Raw genomic sequence first — 22,267 nt, 5'->3', positions numbered from 1 at the left:
TAGTTATTCTACATGGATTTATTCTTAATCATTGCTACAGTTTTCAATCTTCATGTTATCTTGGACATAAATAAGAAAAATATAGCTCCTCAGATCTTGGGTGTAGTTAAGTAATATCAGATTCAAACCCATTTTTGAGTCGGCTCGCGAAGCGAGATGCTCCTTGCTATCAACGGCGTGCGGATTCATCGCGTATCACAAACTCTCTGTTTATTCTTGCACCGACAGCAAATAAATCCCGCGCACAAAGATCTTCAAAAATTGTTAATTTGCTTTTTGAACAGCTTCATTAAGTTTTGAAGACATATCATACATGTATGTTGACATTCTTATAACAATGTAATTTAAATGAGTCCCCTCAATACGTTTAAAGAAACTAAACATAGTGCGCATGAATACATGACGTAAACAACAGGCGAATGTACGTGTGTATAAATATAGCAACTACAAAAATAGATTCGTAAACATGAAACAAATAACTTGTAAGTAAATATTTCTTAGTGAAGAAAGTAATATCTCGCTTTCTTAGGTTGGAAAAGCATAGTAAATATTTGAAAATGTACGACCGATCATACTCCCCGTCGAGGCCTCTTCGAAAGTGTATCAAAGCCTGAACCATGTGACTATTTCTGTGGAATTCTACCGGGGTGAGACGAGGAACGCACGTACAGTTTGTTATGTTTTCGTTCTACAGTCAAATATAGATAATCACATATGCGGTGATTTACCGTATTTTGCCGAATATATTTTAATACGCATCCCCTTTTGCCAAGTTTTGGGGCCTGTAAATTTTGGAAATACCATTGTTCGTGTGTACAATCGCATTTAGCTTCACGAGAAATCTTTGTGGAAATAATGCAGGTTCTCAAAAAAGCATGCACTAGAATTTGTATACAGTGCAACAAATTTGTTTTTTAAGAAAACGCCAATCTTGTCCTTATACACACTACATAGCAGTATTTTCGGGGAAATGATGTTAATTTCAGCAAAGCACGAGAGTTCGTAGCATTAACGTTTTAACAGACTCAATATTTTCATTGGTTAAAGTTCACATATATACTTCAATTAAATAGCCGATGCGAGCGTTCAATGTTTTGTAAACAAAACATCACCCAAGCTCCAAAAAATGACGTACCAAGGTGCGATATAACGACCCCCTCGGTAATTATAAACTTATGAATAATCAAAGTCAGTAATTTAATTGGTACTAAATGAAGAATTCAAACATAACCCTCTAAAATTTTGCCGCATTTAGATGGGTAAGTACATCAGTCGTTTACTGCAAAAGGAAAGTTAAATCTCAAAAGTAATCGCATATTCCCAGACCCATGAAAAACGTGCAACATGCAGAAATCTGACAAAATCAGGTGACAAAGGACGTGTACACAAAACATGTGCTAATCACGGTATCATAATAGCATGGCAGTTTTAAAAATTGCACGATGATAAATTTGAATTGGCTGTTTCATAATGATTAGTTACAGGGTGTAAGATAATTTTTTAAAAAAAACACTTTTACCCTTTTAGATAAGTAAACAACGCAGCGAAAAATTATAAATGCACATTGCATTGATTAAAACAAAATGAGTCAAAAACCTTTAGTGGTATGTATAATGTGTCCCGGCCTTCACATACAGAAAAATTAAAAAGTGCGTATTATATTTGGTTAAATACGAGTGTAAATTGATAAGCATATTCCGATTGTAGTTTTATTTTCTAGAATTGTGGAAGCCCAATAATGTCATTGCAATAGTCAGTATTTACGTTTTTCCGAAATACGGAAACCCATTTCAGCCATATTTCTAAATTCATGTGACTATATATATGAGATTCTGTAAACAATTACTTAATATGCCCCCCTTCAAAGAAGAAAAGGGGGGGGGGGGGGCTTTGCACTTGTCGGTCGGCAGACAACATGTTCGCTTAATATCTTGGGAACCATTCACTTGATCGTTATGATATTTTAAATGTTGCTTGTTTATGAGTAGAAGAGGACCCCTATTGATTTTTAGGTCAAAAGGTGAAAAGTCAGTCCACTTTGGACATAGGAATATACTGTCCATTCAATATCTTGAAGACCCTTTGCTTGACAGACATCAAACTTGGTACACTGGTACATCCTAAGGAGAAGATGACCCCTTGTGATTCTAAGGTCATATGGTTAAAGGTCAAGGGTCAAATGGACATAGGAATATACTATCCACTCAATATCTCGAGAACCCTTTGCTTGACGGACATCAAACTTGGAACACTGGTACATCTTAAGAAGTAAATGACCCTTATTGATTTTGAGGTCTCATGGTTAAAGATCAAGGTTCAAACTGAATATAGTAATATATTGTCTCGTATATTTCAAGAATCAGTAGCTTGATTGACACCAAACTTGGTACACTGGTACATCCTATGGAATAGATGACTCTTATCTATTTTAGGTCACATGGCCAAAGGCCAAGGGTCAGTCCATTCTGGACATAGGAATATATTGTCCACTCAACATCTTGACTTGCATTGGTTTGGTACTATTATCAATTAAATGATGCATGTGTATAACCGTTTAAAATTCTGCACCACATTGGGAGTGGGGGTATTGTTGTATGTTTGTACTGTTTGACAAACATTTCTTGTTTTGATGGTAGCATTTTATGACTAGTTGATGAATAAACTCTCAAAATATGCACGGATGGTCAGTACAGTAAAAACAGCGATGTTTCTTACAGATGTCAACTGCATAGTCATTGTAACATTGACTAAAGTTTAAGCTCAAGGAATTGATTTGCTAAATTTTTTGTTGGATGGTATCTTCTTACAACCACTGTGGTGCTTATTTGAGGGTTTGCTGTTGTGATATAAAGTACTATATGACTACATAATGATTTTCCTCCAATTCTTAGCATTTGTACATTATGGATTGTTTAGCACAATTATCAGTTAGCAATGACTCTTTACATCCATGTTAGATATGTACATGTAATTGAAATGGCAGTTGTCATGACTTAGTCAAATTTAGTCACCTTACACATTTATGATGCATTAAAGTATAAATCCTGCTAAAAGAAGCATGCATATGCGAATTCACACACACGATGTTCGTCATCCTTGATTACTACCATCTTGCTCCTTCAAGATTACCTATTCCAGTTGACAATGAAGAGCGAGTCGACTCTTAGGTCCTTCAGGCCTTTGATTTAAAACTGAGCTGGGAGTGAGTTCAAGAAAAACATTGAAGAAGATGTCTCAGAGAAAAACATGCAAAATGGTCCAGTAACAAAATTCCCTGTTTGGATTCAAACTTTGCCAGTAATACCTAGTATGAACTTTAATTCTGACCAAAAAAAATGTCTATATATATATTTTAGGTCTACACAGGTAACCTATTGCAATTGGTTGTCGTCCGTTGTCATGCGCCATCTGTCATGCGTTAACAATTGAACATTTTTAAATTCTTTTTGATAACTACCAGTCGAAATCTTTTCAAATTTGGTATGAAGCATCTTTGGGACGGGAGGGGAGGGGGGGGGGGGGCATCAATTGTAAATTTCAGGACTTCAGCCCCATGGGGCCTTAGGGGTGGGGCAAAAACTGCCCAAAATTGACCAATTTTCGAAAATCTTCTCAAGAACCACACATGTGTAAGAAAAACTAAATGCATGGTGATGGAGAGCAGGGAAGCTTCTACCAAAATTATAAATTTCGTTATCCCCGGGGTAGGGGTTCTGACCCCCAGGGCGGGGCCAAACTTGTTATATAGTGTTTATGTGTAAAACACTTAAATAACATTTTCTGTAGTGCTTTTGATACTAAATTGAAACTAAATGGATAGAGCAGGTAGTCCTTTACCAAAATTGTAAATTTGATGCCAGGGTGGGGCCAAACTTAGTATACAGTATTTATCTGTAAGTTTGTTGATACTGTATAAAATCTAAATGCCTACTTAAGAATAGCAGAAAAGGATGTACAAATATAATGAATTTCGATCATAACCCAGGGTTATGACTTTTGATGAATCCAAATTAGTCATATTTTTTTATGTTTAAATGTTAATACACCTATTATGTAAAGCCTTTCATCAGTGTATGCACTTTCGAGGGCAGTGAAGTTTTAAGAACACATCTTGTTTTATACTGTTGTTGAACATTAGAATTTAGCTTAGATATTAAAAACAGGAATTTTTTTTCTAAATTTCATAGCCCATGGAAGTAGTGATACTTTTTCACTAGTACTCAGGTGACCGATAAGGCCTGTGGGCCTCTTATTATTGAATAGACTTGAAACTTTATACACAGCTTCATTGCCATTTTTAGATGTGCATATTGTTGGGACAGGAGGATCCAATTACTTTCCTAAACGTTATAGTGGATCTAAGAGGGGGGATGTAAAATAGCTTGTGAACACTTCCCTTCCTATATGGCTTATCTGATAGATTTGAAACTTTGTACAATGCATCATTGCCATTAGTAGATGTGTATATTATTGGGACAGGAGGATCCAATTATTGTTCCTAAAAGTTATAGTGCATCTGAGGGATGGAGGGTGTAAAATACTTTGTGAACAATTTTCCTATGTGGCTTATCGGAGTTCATATTGTTTATGTTCCTGCCCATGCTTTTTAGTTCACCTGAGCCAAAGGCTCAAGTGAGCTTTTCTGATCAAAATTTGTCCGTTGTCTGTCGTCGGCATCATCGTCGTAAACTTTTCACATTTTCATCTTCTTCTCCAAAACCATTGGGTCAATTTCAACCAAACTTGGTCAAAAGCATCCTTGCTTGAAAGGCTTTGAAGTTTGTTCAATGAAGGAACATGCCCCCTCCAAAGGGGAGATAATCACAAAAATGCAAAATCTGGGTAGGGTCATTTAAAAATCTTCTTAAGAACCACTGGGCCAGAGGAGCTGAAATTTACATAAAAGCATCCTGACATAGTGCAGATTCAAGTGTGTTCAAATCATAGTGCCCGGGGTTCGGATGGGGCCATAATAGGGGATCTAAATTTTGCATACAAATATATTGGAAAAATCTTTTAAAATCTTCTTCTCAAGAACCACTAGTCCAGAAGAGCCGACATTTACATGAGGATTCTTTTGAAGCACTTCCAGTTTGGGGAGCTGGGGAGACATTTGTTTTTCATAAAAATAATCTCTGGTCTAAAGGCATAGGGTCTATCTTTTATCTCCAAAATGACATCACAATATTTTGCAAGAAGAACTCCAAAAAACAAATTTTTAGTATTAATTATGAGTTATCTATAACTGCAGCGCTTTGAAATTGAAGTCATTTTGATGTTTCAGCCCTTTATAAACTTTTTGTCTGGAGGAACATATATTAAACTGGTACCTCGCTGATCGGTGGCTACACACAAACATAAGAGCTAGATGCGAAGTCAACAGGGTACCAGATTAGGCAAATGGGAACAGGGAATTATTTTGTAATTACTATCGTATCCAATGTGTTTGTAAACATTCTGAAGAACTTTTTGTGATTTTCTAGTTATGATCTTTAATTTCGCCACCTTTTTGGATCATGCAAAATTTTACCAATATCTTAGACCCTGTGCCTTTAAGGAAAATATTTTATATTTGTATATACATTTTTTATGGCAAGAGCTTTATTTACTTTAGTGTTTGACCTACATTTGATAAAAATCTGATCTATTCAATATATCTCCTCAACTGTTTAACATAAAGCTTTCATATTTTGTGTATTGATTTCTTATGACAAGATCTTTCGTTTCATACCACGATCCCTGACCTTGTGATCTTAGTCTTATACAGAACCGCAAGCTCATGTTTATCACATCGGTGTTGAAGCATCTCTGTGTTATGTGCATTCGTTTTCAGTTTTGTTGTGATTCTTTGTTGCTAAATTGGTGCCATAATATGGGGTCAACATTTTTCGTGGAAATAAAAATTGATTGAACAAATCTTTTGAAAATCACAACAGCTGATATATGTGTACATCTAACAACTCTAAAGGGATATCTATACCAGTTATAGTACAAGATGACGTAATGACGTATATTTTAAGCACAGATATCTGTGTAAATTATGTAACACTATGGAGATATCTACCCCTGTTACAGTGTAAGTACATATAACTTTGCACAGTTATCAACTCTGTAGAGATATCTACACCAGTTACAGTACAAGTAGATATACAATGTAAGTACTGATATCTGTACAGTTAACAACACTGTAGGGATATTTACACCAGTTACAGAACTAGTAAATGTACAGTGTAAGTATTGATATATGTGTACAGTTAACAACACTATAGGGATACCTACACCACCTACAGTAAAAGTAGATTAACAGTGTAAGTACTGATATATGTGTACAGTTAACAACACTATAGGGATATCTACACCAGTTAGTGTACAAGTAGATGTACAGTGTAAGTACTGATATTTGTGTACAGTTAACAACACTATAGAGATATCTACACCAGTTACAGTACAATTAGATGTACAGTGTAAGTACTGATATCTGTGTACAGTTAACAACACTGTAGAGATATTTACACCAGTTACAGAACTAGTAAATGTACAGTGTAAGTATTGATATATGTGTACAGTTAACAACACTATAGGGATACCTACACCACCTACAGTAAAAGTAGATTAACAGTGTAAGTACTGATATATGTGTACAGTTAACAACACTATAGGGATATCTACACCAGTTACAGTACAATTAGATGTAAAATGCAAGTACTGATATCTGTGGACAGTTAACAATACTATCGGGATATCTACACCGGATACAGTACAAGTAGATTTACAGTTTAAGTACTGATATATATGTACAGTTAGCGATACTATAGGGATATGTACAACAGTTATAGTGCACGGTGATGTATAATATAACTACTGATATATGTGTAAAGTTTACAACACTTTGGAGATATCTACATCAGTTAGAATGTAACGACTGTTGGTTGTATATTATATAATCGATGGTGTGACACCAAGAAGGTATCTACCCGGTACGTATGAGGCTCATTACAATAATAGGGTTCGAAGGTACCTATCTATATCAATGAAGAAAATGCATAATGGTTAATACAATTTATTGATAGTATGAAAAACACAAGTATAGTAACAGTTCAATTGCTCGGCTAAAATGTCTTAGTAATAAAACACTGGTGGGAATCCGGTGTTGATCGGTGCCCGGTGCTACTAGGTGTCCCGTGTAACTAGGTGCCCGGTGCTACTAGGTATCCGGTGTTAGGTGGTACAGGTGTAGTCGTTCTCGAACACTACGACTAGTCTAGTATACTATCAGATTATAATGGCAAAGTCTGGATCTCCGACTCTATGATCAGGATTATAAAATCGAACCCCCAACATCTATAGCATATCATGCATATAGAACATTGTTAAATTAAATACGATATCCAAGTAACTCGGTGCAAGGTGCTTGTGCACCGACTCTAAAACTACTCCGTGCGTAATATACTAAAGTCCACTACCCTAAATCTACAACACCGTCATAAACTATATATTCAATGAAATGGGGATGTATATCATACGCATGCCATGCAAATCTACCGCTACCAAGTATACATTCATACAGAAGATATAATTAATCAAGTCTAAATTCAACGCACCTGAAATGTGCGGTGACGGTGCAACTTTGCACCGAACTATAGAATTATCCAAGTTTTGTAATTTATTAGAATGTAATAAATTAACGATCCAACTATATCGTTGAAATAATAATAACTTCAATACTAAGTATAAACTATAAAATATTAAATATTAACTGGGAGATACTATGCGTCGTCTCCCAGGGACAGAACCCCGAGTGCACCGACTATCAAAATTCACGTCAAGAATTAATATTGAATTTCTAAGTACTCAATAAATTTACTATAATTTAATTCTCTAAATTCCCTTTCTTGTACTATCTAGATAATTTAAATCTACTATGTAATTTAATACTTAAAGTATTTGCCAAAATAAAGGAAATACCTCAACTTCGGTGCAGCAGTCGGTGCTAAACTTTTTCGTAATGGAATATAATGCAAAATTCTATCGCCGCGGACAGTGATTCGCGGCTTTTATATCTTGACGCAATGGTGCAGCTGATTACGTCATGTACTGTACATAAAACTCCTAAAACATGCTTTTCGCAATAAAGTGAGATCTTCTGACTTACTAGTATAATTTATATATAACTTGTTCATTTATCTATGATTTTTAAGGTAATGTAAGCATTTTATCCATAAAGTTTTATTTCTAAAACTATTGGCGTGTCCACGTGTCATTCCTAAATCCGGAAAATATCCGTCTCTATTATATGGATTCTGTAATTATCGTGCAAAACGCATCTCCAGTCTGTACACCTAATGACATCCAGGAAATAAACAAACGAGAATTTCTAACACTTTTAAGTGATATCAGACTTACATTCTATCGGAATCATCCGAATAAATGTGTATCTCACGAGCGCAACAACAGCACAAGCAGATGCACAGTGCAAGTGCTGATATATGTGTAAAGTTAACAATACTATATAGATATCTACACCAGTTACAGCACAAGTAGATGTACAATGTAAGTACTGATATATGTGTACAGCTAGGAACTCTATATGGATATCTACAGAAGTTACAGCACAAGTAGTTGTACAATGCAAGTAGTGATATCTGTGTACAGTTAACGCTATAGGAATATCTACACCAGTTACAGCACAAGTAGATGTACAATGTGAGTTCTGATATCTGTGTACAGTTAACAAACCTATAGGTATATCTACAGCAGTTACAGTACAAGTAGATGTACAATGTAAGTATTGATATCTGTGTACAGTTAACAACACTATAGGGATATCTATATCAGTTACAGTACTAGTAGATATACAGTGTAAATACTGATATGTGTGCAGTTAAGAACACTATAGAGATATCTACACCAGTTACAATACAAGTAGATGTACAGTGTAAGTACTGATATATGTGTACAAATAACAAATGTAAAGGTATATCTACACCAGTTTTTGTACAAGGTGATGTATAGTATAAGTACTGATATCTGTGTACAGTTAACAATTCTATAGGGATATCTACACCGGATACAGTACTAGTAGATGTACAGTATAAGTATTTGTATCTGTGTACTATTGATGTGTGGATACAAAACCGAAATGAGAAGCTTTAACGTTTACAATGGATATAGAAATCTTGATTTTTAACACAGCATAAAAAATATAAGGAACTCATGTTAAAATACCAGGAGAGTATTTCGTGTATTTCATAGCATTTCACATAGGTTTATAGATCTGCGTCAGTAGCAGTGTATTGATTAATTTTATTCATGCATGGTACTGCGTAATGTAATATTCCTATCTGTTGTATTGTTTCAGTCACTCTTGATTTAACCACCACTAATGAATGATACTTTATGATTAACCGAAAGAAGAGTTCGTTATCTTCACCTTTAGCCGACAATATTATTCATGTCCTTGACATTTTTCAATAATACAAATAAAATTTACACTAGTATTATACATGTCCACTTATATTATTCATCCAGGGTATGGTAATGTTTCAAATCAAAATGATGTTTAATGAATTTTTTCAGATAAGCCTGAAGTGACAACCAGCACATCGAGTCCATACCGGGTTGTAGAGGATCAGTCAGCTACCATGACATGTAGTGTGAGTGCTGCCAACCCCAACATAGGCATCACATGGAGCTGGATCAAGACAGACAGTCCTAGTAATGTCCTCCACACAGGGCCTACCTACACCATCTCCAACATACAGAGGGGAGCATCCGGGACATACAGCTGTACAGCTAGGAACTCTATAGGGACATCTACACCAGTTACAATACAAGTAGATGTAAAATGTTTCTACTGATATATATGTACAGTTAACAACACTATAGGGATATTTACACGAGTAGATAAACAGCGAAAGTACTGATATCTTAACAACACTCTATGGGTATCTACACCAGTTACAGTACAATTAGATGTACAGTGTAAGTACTGATATTTGTGTACAGTTAACAACACTATATGGGTATCTACACCAGTTACAGTACAATTAGATGTACAGTGTAAGTACTGATATTTGTGTACAGTTAACAACACTATAGGGATATCTACAGCAGTTACAGTACAATTAGATGTACAGTGTAAGTACTGATATTTGTGTAGAGTTAACAACACTATAGAGATATCTACACCAGTTACAGTACAATTAGATGTACAGTGTAAGTACTGATATTTGTGTACAGTTAACAACACTATAGGGATATCTACACCAGTTAGTGTACAAGTAGATGTACAGTGTAAGTACTGATATTTGTGTACAGTTAACAACACTATAGAGATATCTACACCAGTTACAGTACAATTAGATGTACAGTGTAAGTACTGATATTTGTGTAGAGTTAACAACACTATAGGGATATCTACAGCAGATAGAGTACAAGTAGATATACAGTTTAATTACTGATATATGTGTACAGTTAACAACCATACAGGGATATATGTACCAGTTACAGTTCAGATAGATGAAATGTGAAGAAAAGGAAAAGTGATTACTCTCATAACTGCTATAAAGATTACAAAATCCCAGAGGTGGGATCAGGTGCCTAAGAGGAGTGAGCATAAAAATCTAAATTCAAATAGTTAGGGGGAGGGGAATAAACTATCCCTTAAGTTTCTGTCTTCCAACATCGATTACACTTAAGTGGAACAATAAAAAAGACAAGCAACTTTTATAAACCGTATAATAATATTACATTTTAATAAACATTTAATAGTTTTGATGTACACTGGGAATAAACAGTAGAAAAAGTGTACAGAGTGTTATTCATAATCGTATGTTTTACTTGTTAACCGACTAGTTTCAACATTCATCATATTTAGTTTTCAAGGGGAGGGGTGGGGGATCTTGGCGAAAACTATGTGAATTTAGTTTGTTGTCAGACATTGAACGTTTGATATCGTCATTTACTCCGTAACTGAATACGCTATAATGCTCTAGTCGGGTTTGATCAGTCGATAGGGGATGTTTACTCCTGCTAGGTATGTACATGAATCTTTCTTTATTCTATATTCCTTGCATGGAATGATCACTGTTCGTAATCTTCAACTTTCATGATATATAATGTCAAGATACATGTATATTTCAAAACATTTCAATGGAAAATGAGTATACAAGAGTGAGCCCTAAAAAGGGGTCCAAAGACAGTCCCTGATGCGGCGATACGGAGTTTGTAATACACGAAATTCCTTTCACAAAGTGAATACTCTATACTGTGAGAGATCAACAGGAACTGACGAACATGTACAAGAGGTTTAGAAGCAATTCACCATTATGTCTTGAGTCTAAAATTAATCAAACATCACACGTATATGTTGGAAAATATAAACCCATATTGAATGGCAGTATCAAATTTTACGGTATTGACAATATAATGAATCTTGGATTCACGTGTATGGTATTTTGTCTCCTAATATAGTTTTTGAAAAGAGCAGAGCTGTTTTATAATTTTTAACAATATAATTACAGATTGGCCAGGATTGATTACCTTGTCCCCAGAGGTATCCATCATCAACAAAACAGAAAACCAAACAGTGGGACCTGTTGATTGCTCAGCAGTTTGTAATCCAGCTTGCACATACCGGTGGACAGGGAATTCTGGGAATTCTGGAAGACTAGAGCTCGGGGAACTGAAGCGCACAGAAAGAGGGAATTATACCTGTACAGCCAATAATACAATCAACTCCTCCACCACAACCATCAGTGTTATTGTTAACTGTGTGTATACGGATGTTCAATGTACACATACAATATGTAACTATCTAACGCTACATGTACTAAACTAAACTGTCTATTAATGATTCAGCATTGTATATAAATCTTATACTCTCTATCAACTGATAAATAATTAGATTGAAGTATCACAAGCAAACAATTCAATAACATTGTTTTAATATCGTTTTATTTAATCAGAGATCATAAAGCACCTGACCATCAAACCAAATCTTCTGAATTAATGTCCTTGATTCTTTCATAGAACACAACCACAATCATTTGTATGTGAATTACCACATATTTTGACTTATTTCATACAGCCAATTCTGTCCAAGATTAATTTAACGTAAAATCATAAATGGAGTTGGAACGAAGTTAACGTTAACATAATGCCGTGACGAAAAAATAAAAAACTAAATCTATTAATCTATTTCTTGTTTATATCAATACAACACTTGATATTCGTGAAAATGACCTCTCAACTGTCCAATGTTGAAAAAAAACCAAGATAACTGTCAACTTTATAATTTTTCTGAAGATATGGACAAGAAACATGTTGATATTTGAATAGATTCAATGGTCATTACTCGAACAACCTATATATTGACACTAGTAAATATGAATATCATTTTGAAATAATGAAAATTCAATCAACTTCAAGTGCTTCTGGAAAATGGCAGTTTGAGAAAATACTTTTAAAGTCGAAAAATAATGAATGTAAGTTTTGATTTACATTTTTATTTTGCTTTAGAGATTGTATTCAGATCTAACGAAAAGAAATATGGGTATGTATATGCTTTGTATAAAATGATGTGCTATTCACAACCGACACGAAATACCTTCATTCAAAATTTCAAATTTTACTAACACAAATTTAGTTTGGCATCCGGGGAGCAGTTGTTATAGCGAACATAATGCCGTTTGGCGTAAATAATGAAACATAAAATGACGAATGTAATGAAGAACATGAATATAAATAAAAACGACGAAAATGAAACGATAAATTGAATCTAGGTAAAATTAAGAATGTCAGGTTGTAAAACCTAAGTTAAAAATTGAAATGTAACGAATGCAAAAACCAAAAGGTGAGATTGAATTAAGGGTCTCTACAGCCCAGTAGCTAAGAACTTCGTTACTAGCTTGAAAACACAGATGTATATTCAATTGCTGTTATAGAATTTAGAAATTCATTTCAAAATTAAGGATTATCTTCCTCACGCAGAGCTTAGACGAATTTGACTCCATTTTGTGGCATTCTGTTTTGCCCTAAAATAGCTGTAAAAGTTTACTGTTATTTCGGATTTCAAACATTATTGTTTGTCGAAATGTGCATCTGGTTCATCAAAATTGGTACCGTATAAGTTTTAAATAATCAAAGAGACGAGAATGAATAAAAAAGAAAGCAAATGACCATGGGAAATGAAATATGATAATATGACATGGAATCAAGTATGCCATGTAGAAGGATGTAAACTAAAATGTTATTAGGTAACATGAAATTAAAAAATGTGATCTGTCTTATTCTAAGTTAGAATTAAGAATACATGAAGGATGCATATAATTTTCTATAGAGATGCAAGAATGAAACAAGGCGAAACTAAATGGCTAATGAAAACTGAAATATGATAATGTGGCATGGAAGTAGGTATGTCATGTAGCAATAGTAAATATAATGTAAGGTAACATTGTATTAACAATGTGATATCGCAAAATCAAAGTTTGAATCAAGAATACATGAAAGATGCATAGAATCATGGTGGCATTCCCTTCTATGATAAATATGCATTACTATTATGCAGATATTTTGATAATAATGTTTTCAGAGTCATTCCAGTGCTGATAAGAATAGTAGTTGTATCTTTGGAAATTATATTGTGTATTGAAAATGACTGATCTTACAGCTAAAATATATTTGTTATTCTAAAATAATGGGAAAAAGTCTCACTCAGCTTGAGAAGCAATAGTTAGAAATATTAGTTTCTCCTTAGATGAGACTCTTCACTATTTTACAACCGTCTAAGAGAATATAGAGATAACAAATCTGGTATGTTTCCCGACTTTGAAAAATTGGCTAAACCAACAATTTTCAAACACCATTCAGTCTAAACGTAATGCTTAACATTCGATCAAAATTGTTTCAGCTATTCGAAAACATGTCCTTGGAATCTCGGTGATAATAGAGATATGTACATTTTCTTCATTTTCCTGTGTATTCTACACCTGCATATGATGTTTATATTTCTCAAATGATTCGATACGTAAGAGCTTCTTCTGTGTTTCATTGGTTTTTAAATTGAGGCAGGCTACTGACAAACAAGTTGATATTACAGAGGTTTCAACAATCTCGTTTAAAGTCAACATTTCGCAAATTCTATGGTCGTTATAGCGATATAGTTTGTTAATATAACCTATCATTGGGTCAAATGCTGATTGAAGTGTTTCATACCGATTGTTAGGCCGTTCTTGGCACACTGATATTGACTGCAGATAACTCCGCTAACCTGATCAAGATATAGGGCTCCCGGCTGGTGTGACCGGTCGATAGTGTATGCTTACTCCTCCTAGGTACCTGATTTCACCTCTGATATATCCAGGAGTTCGAGTTTGCCAAACATTCTATTTTGACTGACGTGTTTATATTGTTACGTCGTTGTTTACAAATTAGTGTTTACTACAGACTACTTCATTTAACTCACTGGCAATCATATCGCTTGGGCTCGAATTTACTATTAAAGAGGAAATGTATAGAATTCTTGATAAATAGTACCCAAGTTCGCCGGTGTAAAAAAAACAACAAAAAAAACAAATGGTATAAAATTCTACTCTGTATTCAGATATATATATATTCAAACATAATCAATATTTATTTTTACCAAAGTTCATCCCGAAATTCTTTAGACTTTCCAATATCTGAAGAAATGAATTTGGAAAAATGCCTATTATTTTATTTTCGATTTTTACCTGGGTCCTGGTCCTTTACGACTAAACAGAATGTTTGAGCAATACAACAAGCCATTACATAGAATGTTCTTCATTAAATATCATCTCGAAGTTGAAATTCTTACGCCAATTGATACACCGAAGTCATATATGGCTCCACGTGACTGAAAACTGTAAAACGTCTACACCTTTACTTTACACAACCAATTTGACCTTGCCACTAACTATCCAAGTTAACATCATTATTTTAAATCGTCAAACGCCTGTGTTAATGTGGTTTGGGTACAAACACAAATACTACAAATAATAAAGACATTTCTATCTTTATGAAAACTTGTTATTAGCATAATTTACGTACTATGAAATTAATTAATATTGGTAAAAATTAGTATTTGAGTCTCAAAACCGTAATGGTCCCTTATATCCTTTTTGGGTAGTTAGTTCCATCAACAAATATGGCTGTGATAAGTGAAATTGCAGACGGTTTTATAATTTCCAGTCACTTGGAGCTATTTGTTGACGTCACAGGAGGGGGAAGCCACATGAATACACACTTGAATCATCCAAATTATCATTGATTGTGATGATTACTCTTCCTAGGCATGTACCTAATCCAGCATCAGATATTTCTAGGGGTCCGAGTTTGAATTTCCCTTAATTTAGTACTACTCGTTATCTTTACTTAATCATGAATTAATTCAAAGTCTTATTCCTGTTTTGACATAATGGATAGATGGCACATGTGTCTCTAAAGAGAACACGTGGATGTTTGAGAAAATGCTACATATTACGATTGTATGTTGTTTATGATATTGATGGTACTATGTTATTGAGAATTGAATTACTTTTGTAGATCCCCCTAAGATAGAGGACTTCCAAGCCAGTGGTGACCAGACTTATGAAGAGTCTTCATCATTCAGTATAACATGTAATGTTGACAGCTATCCTTATTCTGCCATTATCATTCAAAACTTAGAGACTGGAGAATCAATATCATCTGATGGACCAAGAGAATCTCTAACGTTCCAAGAATCATCTGCCAAGTGTTATCAGACTGCAAATTATGTATGTCACAGCATAAATTCCTATGGATCTACATCATCAAAGACACAAAGAATTCAGGTTTATTGTAAGTATCTGTTTGGGATAATGAAAGTATAATAATTGAAATTAGTCATATCAGTGGACTACAAATGCCATGCTGTTTATACCAAAACATATAGAATATCGGGTAAAAGAGAACATATCGATGAAATATCTTATTATGTGTGCTTACCCCAGATCACAAGAAAGTATTTTAGTGTAAGTTATTAAAGGAAGAAAAATATGCCCTGTAATAATTAATTTCTGAATTGAGTGCTGTTGAAGCACTTGTATTGTTCAGATATTGCATTGATTTATATTTGTCGGGTATATCGTATCAAATTTTGTCCCTAAAGTTGGCTAAACGTTTATATTTCTAAACTGATGCTTGAAGCTGCATTTTTGCTTTGTATTTGTAATTTCAAGTTTTACTATACAACACGCAAATATGCATAACATTTATAAATGAGAGGCAGATACATTACTACTAAACACGCAATTATACACAATATCATAATTGTTAAAAAAAAATGAGACAAATATGTTGGTTTCTGTATCAGCTACTGAAAAAAATGTCTCTGTTCCTTCGTTCATGTTCTAAAATGCTTAGCCATATTAATAATCTCACCAAAACCTGTACCAATCTCAATTGAAACTTATAGTGATGTATCGCTTTTTAGATCAAGGAATTTTAATTGCACATTTTTATTTTCAACTTTTTGCAGATTTTGTTTGTTATTTTATTTCTCTATAATAATTCACACAAGTTGATCGCAGCATATATTTTGATTAGTTACATGTACCCGTTTGTCCTGACGAAACGTGATTTTCACAACTTATAAACACATGTACATGATCAGACTAGTAACCTTTATGGAGCCCCTCGCTGTGCTTCAAATATTGTTTGCTTTTGCCCAGCATCTACTTATTTCGATTATTGGGAGTTGAAATTTGTTGAACATCCTTAAACACCACGCACTACAGGCTTGAATACAATGCATATGCCTTTGGTTTTTGCCTCTTCAAATCCTCGTTTTGTTATTAAATGACATATGTCTCAGAAAAGTTCTCCAAACAATTTAATCCTATATTCGAAAACTAAACTTTTAAACATAGAGAGCTTATTTCCATTTATGACTACTATACGCATCCATAAATTTAATCAACAAAATTATAAGAAAGGATATACATGTACTTACATGAGTGAATGGGAATGCGTTCATTGCTCATTAAAGGGGTTGAAGGTTAATGTATATTCCACAACACGCCTGAGTCTCTACATTTAATAACTTGTTGGTTAGTTGCTTTGTTTGGTTTACTTTCAAACTGATTTATAATGATGTATTGTGCCTAGCTTGCATCCTCCCAGCAGCTCGAATATTTTAATTCACTTTATGAGAAAACAGTCGATGTCATTCAAACAAACATGGCCTTGATTTCTCGAAAGAAACTTAAGTCAAAACTTGGATTTAAGACTGAGATTTTGCTCAAATTTCTACTGTTCAAAGAAAAGAAAACTCGAACTTAAGTTTGAGATTTTTACGAGAAATCCAACTTGAAGACTGATTTCTTACATTAAAGATGAAGATGGTTCCCATAAGCAATACAAAATATATAGTTGGGCAAACACGGACCCCTGGACACACCAGAGGTGGAATCAGGTGTCTATGAGGAGTAAGCATACCCTGTCGATTGGTCACATCCGCCATGAGCCCTATATCCTGATCTGGTAAACGGAGTTATGCGTAGTCAGAATCAGTGTGCCAAAAAGGCCTAACAATTGGTATGTAACACGTCAGAGAGCATTTGACCCAATGATAGGTTATATTGACGAACTAAATCTAACCTGGAAATCACGAGTTCGGTCCCTGCTCATGCCTATGAAGGTAACATAGCTATATACTGGCTATTTGCCCTCTTACATGAATGTTTGCGCTAGGGGATCTTTTTGGGAGGAAACCGGAGTACCCAGAGAAAACCCACGTGTCCGAGTGATCATCATACCCTCACACACACAGCCATTGCCGACCACGGGGTTAGAACCCGAGTTGCAGCGATGAGAAGCGAGTGCGTTATCCACTACGCTACCCGAGGTCTGTGTTTGCCAAACTCGTTGTTTTGTATTTCTTATAGGAGTTATGAGATTGATCAATGCTAACTTCACCTTTCATACAGATTGATCCGGCAACACAATTTAAGACGGGTACCTCATAGATATGGAAAAGTGATTTCGTAACATAGCATCACTTAACAATACTATTTAATCATCTGCTCACTGTTTGTATCTTTTATTGAAAATAGACGTTAACATCAAACTATCTATGGATCACTTCAACTTCTCCATTGTCAACTTCCATGTTTCATTGCCACATATATAATATGTTTATGTCTTTCAACTCATTATTTTGCGAGAGCATGTTCTGCTGATGATGACGTTTTGAATCGATGCGAACTATAGAAATATAAGTTGGTGTTACAGAGATTGAAACAATGCTATTTAACTAAAGTCAACATTTTGCAAATTCCTTTGTCCTTCGTCATTAAGTCGAATATCGTCTGAAGTTTTTCATATGGATTACTTCTTTCTTCACACACTGAATTTTACCAAGGATTCTCTTGATAGTGTATATGAGATTGATAGCAGTTCCATATCTTTATTTTTTCATTTAGGTAGTCCAAGACCTTCTGATGGAAGGTCCAGTATTGACAGAGGGATAAAGACAGGAGAAGGACTGAATATATCGACACAATTTATTGGTTATCCTCTCCCTATATTCTCATGGAACTTTAAAAGGAATGTGACAGACAATCCAACTTCAGTACCAGGACAACACCAGCTACATTCCACACCAGTGAATGTGTCAACAATCCAGACAGGCATAACCAAAGAGACTCTGAGTCAAGAGGAGTTTGGATTTTACACTGTCACAGCAACGACTCCTGGAAAGCAATCCCAAACCTACACTGTCACCTTTCATGTGCTCCCAGAAAGTAAGCAAATTAAAAATAGAATTCATTGTGATTGCTTAATTATGTCCCTGTGACTAAAAAGTGGCTATATTGTTTTTGTCCTGTCTGTCTATCTGCCTGTTCGAAACTTTAACCTTTTACATTCCTTTTGAGGAAAATTCTTTTTAGTATTACAGTATTGACCATATAACCCTGACCTTGGAATTTGACTTCTTGAATTGAGATTTTCTGATCAGCAATTGTCGTTGGTCTGTCGTCGACGTCGTCGTCGTCGTCTTCGTTGTAAACTTTTTACAATTTCACTCACTTCTCCAGACCCACTTTGCACAAAGCATCCTTGGTGAAAGGGCTTTCAACTCTGTACAAATAAAGGACCACTTCTCCTCAAAGCAGAGATAATAACAAAAATGCAAAAATAGGATTGGGTCATTTAAAAATATCCTCTATAACCACTGGGACAGAGGAGTTGAAAATTACACGAAAGCTTCCTGACATATTGCAAATTCAAATTTGTTCAAAGCATGAACCCCTGGGGTAAGTCGGGATCATCATAGGGGATCTATTTTTTTACATTTGAATATAAAGAAAATCTTTTAAAATCTTCTTTTCAAGAACCACTAGACCAGAAGAGCTGAGATTTACATGAAAGCTTCCTGACATAGACATGTAGTGCAGATTCAAGTTTGTTAAAAGCATACTCCCGGGGGTATGATGGGACCACAATAAGTGTTCAAAGTTTGACATGCAAATATATAGGTAAACTCTTTAAAAAATTTCTTCTCATAGTGCAGATTCAAGTTTGTTAAACTCATAGTCCCGGGGGTATGATGGAGCCATAATAGGGGATCAAAGTTTCACATGTAAATTCAGCATATAGGGAAAATTATAAAAAAAATTCTTCTCAAGAACCAATAGACCAGGAAAGTAGAAAGTTATATGAACGCATCCCTACATAGTACAGATTCGGGTTTGTTAAAATCATGGCCCCGGGTCTAGGACACGGCCGCAATAGGGGATCAACGTTTTACATATAAATATATAGGGATACAATTTATAAAAAACCTTCTCAAGACCCACTAGACTAGGAAAGCTGAGATTTATATGAAAGCTTCCTGATATCGTACAGATTCAGTTTGTTAAAAGCATGGCCCCCAGGGCTAAGATAGGGCCACAATAGGGATTTAAGTTTTACATACAAATATATAAGGAAAATGATTAAAAATCTTCTGAAGAATCACTGAGCCAGTAAAGTTTACATTTACATGAAAACCTCCATCGTGCTGATTCAAATTTGTTCAAATCATTGCCCCTGGGTCGAGGATGGGGCCACAGTAAGGGATCAAAATTTTACATACTAATATGTAGAGAGAATCTTTAAAAATTGTCTTCTCATAAACCATTGAGTCAAAGAACTTTACATTTACATGAAAGCTTCCTGATATAATGTAGATTCACGTTTGTAAAAATCATGGTTCCTGGGGGTAGGTTGAGGCCACAATATGTACCAAAGTTTTATATGCAAATGTATGTGGAAAATCTTTAGATACGTGTCAAAGTGACTTTGGTCAGCGATGTGGCTCATGGACCTCTTGCTAGTATTAAGGTTTTTTACCTCATAGCCTTGACCTTTGAGTTTGATATGCTTTTAATATGTTTGAATGGTAGGAGTTTTAGTGTCGAGGCTATGCTTACCTGATCAGAGGACTTCTATAACAAGGCGAGCAGCGCAGTCTTCTTCAACAACAGCATTGGGACCTGGTTCAGGACCACAGGAGGAGTGAGCCAAGGATGCCTGCTTTCCCTACCTTATTTAACATATTTTTGGAGAGGATCATGGCTACCGCACTATACGACCACAATAGAACATAGTGGAACAGTCAGCATTGGCGTAGGAACAATCACCAGCTTGCGTTTTGTTGATGACAGAGACGGCCTTGCAGGAAGAGAGAAGAACTTCTGAACCTTGTAGGACGCTTGGATGAAACATTTACAGTCCACGAGATGCAGAGCGGTGTAGAAAAGACCAAACTGATGACAAACAGTACCAAAGGCATCAGCACTGACATCAGAGAGAGTAGTGAGAGGCTGGTCACTATCAATATCTTGGAGCCATTGTCAACGAAGTGTCCAAACCTGAGATGCTCGCCAGAATCACCCAAACCAAACTCAAGACCACCGGGAAGAACAGGAGCTCTAAGATTCTTGTGCCTCTTATGATCCATAATCAAATGACAAATCTGTTAATAAGAAAGAAACATCTGATCTATAGCTTAGTGAATGGACGTCTCATAAAATGTATTTCACCATCTTAAACGATTTAAAAATTGTTACAACCCATTTCAAAAAAGACTAATATTTTCCTTCTGTTTCAAAGTGTGATGAAATTGTGTAAAGGGCTAACGGTGGGTGTGATCGGTCGACAGGGGGCGCTTATTCCTCCTAGGAACCTGTTCTCTGGTATGTCCTGGCGTTCGTGGTTCTCCAACTTTCAGGAGTTATGAGATTGATCACTGCTCGTTATCTTCACCTTCCAGAAGGGCTACTAGGGAGTCTGGAAAAGATCCTCGATCCTCGCAAGCATAAACCATTAAAGCTGACATAATTTCTTAGAATTCTCAGTGTCCGTTATATGTCTCTACTTAACCGCTATATCCGACAGTAGTGTCAGGGAATCAAAAAGAAATTAATTCCAAAACACCACGAAATGCTCAAAATTGCAATAAAAATTATTGCACATCAGTAGAACATTCTAAAAGTTTTGGATTGATACATTTAGAATTAAAAAAAGCTGTTCGTTACACCCACAGTAAACATGCCAAAACTATGCAATAAATGCAGCGAAATATATCATCTATTACCCATTGATAGAATTGAATAAATAAAGGAGATTAAATATGGTCCATTCACAATCACTTCAAGTCAATTGTTTATGCATAAATACTGCTCTAATTATGAAATGTATGTTTGCAATGAAAATGCATGAAATGCGGCCGACTATTTTCCCGATTCCATATGTAAGTATATACCTGTCAAAAATACTAGAAGTAGTAAATTTTAAGTTCCATTAAGTTCTTAATCTAAAGAAAACGATAGACTCCATCTGTGTTTCAAAAATAAGCATGTTGCCACTTCGTTGTAAAGACTGCAGGGAAGTATCAGAGTAAAATATTTATCGTACTTGAATCCATATACAATATGAGTTTTTCTGGTCAGAGTTTTTTAGAGTTGTAAAATCGGGAAATCGTTTAGGTACATAAACTGCACATTTATATATAAGACGTAGGCCTGTCACAGAATTTGATGAAATAAGTGGAATATAATGCTTAAGGGCATAGGGTCTAAGATATTGGTATAATGTTGCATGTTCCAAAAAGGTGGTACAGCTCTAGAGTGAGCCTTCCCCTTGCAGAAGTCTGGCTCTAGAGTGAGCCTCCCCCCTACAGAATTGCTCTAGTATAAACCTTAACCCCAGGGGCAAGACTCACTCTAGAGCCATAACAACCTCT

The 22,267-nt window shown here is 35.1% G+C and overlaps 1 protein-coding gene across 1 annotated transcript in view; it reads left to right on the top strand.

Annotated features, from left to right (window-relative positions):
- Positions 1–22,267, top strand: part of LOC125667461 (B-cell receptor CD22-like) — a 29,785-nt gene that overhangs the window by 3,328 nt on the left and 4,190 nt on the right. Inside the window, exons 3-6 of the mRNA XM_056156628.1 lie at positions 9,577–9,786; positions 11,523–11,771; positions 15,562–15,837; positions 18,462–18,782. Coding sequence (XP_056012603.1) covers positions 9,577–9,786; positions 11,523–11,771; positions 15,562–15,837; positions 18,462–18,782 — 1,056 coding nt within the window. The remainder of the gene's footprint in view (positions 1–9,576; positions 9,787–11,522; positions 11,772–15,561; positions 15,838–18,461; positions 18,783–22,267) is intronic.

The sequence above is a fragment of the Ostrea edulis genome, chromosome 2 (assembly GCF_947568905.1).
Source record: "Ostrea edulis chromosome 2, xbOstEdul1.1, whole genome shotgun sequence".
Taxonomy (NCBI): Eukaryota; Metazoa; Mollusca; class Bivalvia; order Ostreida; family Ostreidae; genus Ostrea; species Ostrea edulis.
This window is presented reverse-complemented; position numbering and strand designations above follow the sequence as displayed.